The sequence below is a fragment of the Papilio polytes genome, unplaced genomic scaffold, assembly GCF_000836215.1.
Source record: "Papilio polytes unplaced genomic scaffold, Ppol_1.0 DF824334.1, whole genome shotgun sequence".
NCBI lineage: Eukaryota > Metazoa > Arthropoda > Insecta > Lepidoptera > Papilionidae > Papilio > Papilio polytes.
In genome coordinates this window covers 1-4,599 of record NW_013524870.1, presented here as the reverse complement: position 1 = coordinate 4,599, position 4,599 = coordinate 1, and the positions used below count along the sequence as shown (strand labels likewise).

Sequence of the window (4,599 nt, the reverse complement as noted above, 5' to 3'; positions counted from 1 at the left end):
GAGTAGTGTAGTAGAAGTACGAACGGTGCCACGAACCCGCTGCTCGGTCGGTGTTGTTGATTAGCTATGTGATAAGTGTAGATTCCGAAATGTATTGTGTTAATCCGTGTCTCTAGTGTTTTGATGGTCACACTTCACCCAAATAACGCCCACGAAACCAAGACCCGGTAGCAATGATGTCGGGGAGAAAGACCTAACTTCGACATATAGAATATGGAAACTTTACTAAAAGTAAATTATTTGCGGTATATCAGTTGGTGAGGTAACCTTGTCTAGTGTCCTGCCCTTCCACCAGCCGCGGCTGTCGCCCTCCTTGCTGAGCACGAGCAGCTTGGCGCCGGGGCGCAGCGCGAGCTGCGACACCTCCAGCGGACGGAAGTCGTGGATCACCGTTGCTACCACCCGCCGGAACGGCCAGCGAAGGTTCGAGTTTAGACTGAATTACAAAAAGACTCAAAAATTATAGCGAACACGAATATAAATAATTTCGTAATTTTTTCATACATTCGCCACTATTTATCGAAATCCAAATATAGAAGTAAACTGACCCAACAAAGTTCTCAGCGAGGCTGGTGAGCTCGTAGTAGGAGACGAGCTCGACGACGCTGCGGAAGAAGCGGGACTCCGAGAGGTAGTAGTGCGGCACCTGGTCTATAGGCTTGCGGCACACGCGCATGTGCTTCACTGTATTGTCCGTCCTAAATAATCAACAAGGGTTAGTAACTTAGCCTCTATATGTATGTATATTCGATATGATAATGAAGTTACTTGAGTGAAAGCGCATAGTGCGTGTCTGTGGGCGAGTGCAGCGCGGCGCGCGGCCGCACGCGCAGCAGGAACGTGCCGTCCACGCGACGCTCCAGACGGGCAGTCGCCGTCTCACGACCCATTTCACCCACATACCTATATCATACATTATTCTACACTATTCTCTTTATAAAAATAGATATTAAATAGCGTGTTCTTTTAGCTTCATATTAAAAATGGTCCTTCGAGTCGGATTTTACAATTTTTAACTCAAAAATAAAGTTGTTATTTGAATATGCATCAGAAGAAACATGTAAATGGTCGATATTGTTGAATGTTTGTGTGGTACTGACCACATGTAGTAGTGAAGCGCCTGGTCGGGCTGGTGCGCGTGCGGCGGCAGCGGGGGCGCGGGCGCGAGGCCGCCGCCGCAGCGCCCCGACAGCGCGATGCAGTCCTTGTGCGCGCACGCGTTGCACACCGAGCACAGGTAGCCCTGTACACATCGCGGGACATTTGTTGGACACGTATAGAACAATATATCATCACACTAGCTGTTACTCGCGACTTCGCCCACGAGAATTTTTTAAATCGGACAAGAAGTTTTTGAGTTATTTCAATACATACAAATCTTTTCTCTATATAAGTATAGAATACTACACAAGCCCATAATTCATTCAAAAATAAAAATATATTCAAATAATCCAAATATAAAATTGTAGATATTTTACCTGAAATATCCTGCCTTTGAGAAACTTGGAGCAGTGGTGGCAGGTGGCGGGCTTGTCGAACGTGTGCAGAACGAACTTGTGATTGGTGCTGCGGCATCCGGAAGGTTCCAGATTGTCTCTACAAACGACATGAAAAATATAGTAACTCTCGCATATAACAAGATTAAAACAAATAAAAATGTGCTCTTTTAATCGGATATCGGTGTTAGGTTGTCGGAGAAAAGTTTACCCCTGCATTTTTTCACATGCTACTATACCCAAAATTATTATCGACATCGTATTTTATGTGAATTTGCACGTTTTATCTTCACTTACATGGCATCTTTGATGGCCTTAATCCACTTTCGGCGGCAGTCGTCAGTGCGCGCGTACAGTGTGAAGGTGGCGCGCTTGTTGCGCCGCACGAGGTAGAAGTGCGCCGCCCACCGCGACTCCCCGCGCAGCGTGCGACGCGCGCTCGCCTCCTCCACGCGGTACTCCGCCAGACGCATACCGATACGGTACGAGTACTGGTTATCCTTTATACACAAATAGGTCCGGGAGGTGATATAAAGGACTATATTATAATAAAACAGTTTATTGTTTCACATACACGAATACGATTTAAAAGGCACACGTAAACAATATAAGCAAAAGAACAAAAAGACAAAATGGCGAGCGCGGGGTCAGCACAGCGCGCGCGGTGCTTTGCCTGTGCAGCACGCTCACGTCATCCGTATATAAAATGTTCATCTGTTGGTCGCGTGTGTGTATAGCGTTATGTGGTATATTATAAAATATACAAATGGAATATGAAATAATGTATAAAATAATAAAAATAATAATGTATAAAATATATAAATGATTTACAATAAATGAAAGATAAATAAACACAGTGCAATAGATAAATAATTAAATAAATAGATAAGTACACTACAGAAATATTAAATACTAGCAACACTTAAATTTGCTCTGTTATCGAAATTGAACGCACCTTAATTGGTTTACAGAGCAGCATGAGCTTATCGAAAACGAATACATATCGCGAGCGCAGTTTCTGGTCCTCGTGAGCCTTCACTTTGAGTTCGCCGTCGAGAAGCAGCCGGCCGTACGCCGCCAGCCCCGCCCCGCCCGCGCCTGGGTCCCCGTATTCCCAATCTATTATACTCTCCTATCATAACACAAAATCAAATTAAACATTTAACTAAAATCAACTGACATTTCCTAGAAATTTCTAGAAGGTTTTTCTACCTGTACTTTGGAGAGTAGCGCTAATACTTCGCTGTCTCTCTTCACCTCGTTGATGTACTGCGCCACATCAACCATTGCCTCTTTCGCACGCTCCAGTCCACGGAACTCTTCGTGATTCTGTTATATTATGACAGAGTCAGATCGATATTATCATTGTTTGTGAATTATGTGTGTGAATGATTGGAAGTCATTGTCGTACCGGCTGCGTCTCGTGCACCAGTTTGTCGAGCAGAAGGTGGTACTTTAGCACGCGCTGCATCGGCACCGACAGTATATCGCGTAACTGTATACGCCCATCGCTGTGTTCCTTTTGACATTTCTGTAAAACAAACTTCGGTTGTCTATGTGTTTCTTAAAACAATGACCGTATTAGTGTAATGATCGCATACCACTAATTGTTTAGCGAAGGCGTTGTCTCTGGCTTCTAGTGTTTTGAGGGTGTCCTGTGCGTGTGTAAGATTGGAGCAATAGTCGCCATAGAGCAGCAAGCGTTCGCGCCACGCTAGGAATACGTCTGCGAGCCGCGGCGCGCCCCCGCCCGGCACACACGCTTCTGTCGCTAATCGCAGCTGACGAAGCAGACCAGTATGGGTCTCGTGGAGCTCCTGATCGATCAAACAGTTCCGTATTACGCGATACGAAGTAACTTTGTCTATTTGAAGAGGAATCTTTACCGTATTTTAAAATGCTTAAAGATTTTTCTTTTTGAATTCAGTTCATTTGTTACTCTTGACTAGCTGTTGCTCGCAACTTCGCCCGCGTGGAATTAAGAAATAGTAATAAACATGGCCTATGTTATTCATTAATAAAGTAGATTTTTAATTGTGAAATAATTTTTGAAATCGGCACAGTAGTTTTTGAGTTGTTTCAATACATATAAAAGTACAAATCTATTCTCTTTATAACATTGGTATAGAGAAATGTGTCCGATTCTGCAATTGTCTGTCTTTGCATCTCATCATACATTGTTTATATAAAATTCTTACCTTTATACCAAAGAATATAACTTGCAAATCTTGAGGTTTGAGGTACGGTGTCAACGGCCTCAGGAAGTATTTAATTATTTTACTGAGTACGTCGACGTAATTGCATTCCGTGTCTACGAGCTCCCTTATAACGTAATCTCTCTTCTCTAGACTATGCGACGATGTTGCCAGCTGTAACACAAAATTATTATAATACGTTGATTTTAAGTAAAATTATGCATGCATTGAAATTAAAAATTAACCATTCTAAGCGTAATTTTACGAAACATAGCTACGAGCTATCTAGACTACGAGGCGAATAAAAAATAATGATACCAGAAATAATGAGTGAATGAATAATTCACTGTACGGTCGGAATGTTGCGCGGAACTTTTACTCGACAACGGCCGCTGGGGTTCCTAACTCACTCATGAAATTTCTTTTTCCTCGCACGTTTCGTCACGCTGCCGCCGAAAGTTAATATTTTATCGCAAACGTTGCCGAATAGTTTTCTTTATTTGTTAACATTTTTTAACTTTCAATCTCGCGATTCGAATGCACGCGATTTCGTAACGTTAATTTTCACTACAATAGGATTTCTATATCACAATTGTATGTAGTTTGTCGAAAATGTGGACAAAAGCCACTTGCTTTTTATTTTAGCCGATATTTTTAATACAGGAACCCATTATTTCTGGTAAAACTAAAACTACTAAACCATATAACACTAACTACTCATACTTTACAAAGCCATGTGTTGCCTTAAAAAAATAAGCATTATCTACTAAATAAATTTAAAAACTGCCAACTTATGTATGCCTGAATTAAAATGGGGACTAGAAGTTAGTAGGGTGGTAGCCTTGTTCCAGTTAGATCTTAATTAAGCTTAAGTCTATGTTAGTTGCATAAAATGGAGAGTTATATTT

The 4,599-nt window shown here is 42.0% G+C and overlaps 1 protein-coding gene across 1 annotated transcript; it reads right to left on the bottom strand.

Moving 5' to 3' along the window:
- Positions 1 to 210: 210 nt before the first annotated feature.
- On the bottom strand, positions 211 to 4,576 carry LOC106099680 (protein vav). The gene is made up of 12 exons (XM_013278289.1): positions 3,937 to 4,576; positions 3,695 to 3,865; positions 3,098 to 3,313; positions 2,908 to 3,027; positions 2,709 to 2,825; positions 2,452 to 2,628; positions 1,794 to 1,996; positions 1,479 to 1,596; positions 1,101 to 1,243; positions 769 to 903; positions 549 to 698; positions 211 to 436 (listed from the first exon to the last, which is right to left on the bottom strand). Exons 1-12 carry the CDS (start codon positions 3,961 to 3,963, stop codon positions 226 to 228), a joined length of 1,788 nt encoding a protein of 595 aa, XP_013133743.1. The 5' UTR covers positions 3,964 to 4,576; the 3' UTR covers positions 211 to 225.
- Between the last annotated feature and the right edge of the window lie 23 nt (positions 4,577 to 4,599).

Excerpts from the sequence above, each read along its gene's own strand:
- LOC106099680 (XM_013278289.1), bottom strand. The coding sequence starts at position 3,963 with ATGTTTCGTAAAATTACGCTTAGAATG. Across the intron at positions 3,314-3,694 it reads TTATATTCTTTGGTATAAAG|GAGCTCCACGAGACCCATAC; the intron begins GTAAGAATTTTA and ends TTGATCGATCAG. Across the intron at positions 1,597-1,793 it reads AAGGCCATCAAAGATGCCAT|AGACAATCTGGAACCTTCCG; the intron begins GTAAGTGAAGAT and ends TGTCGTTTGTAG.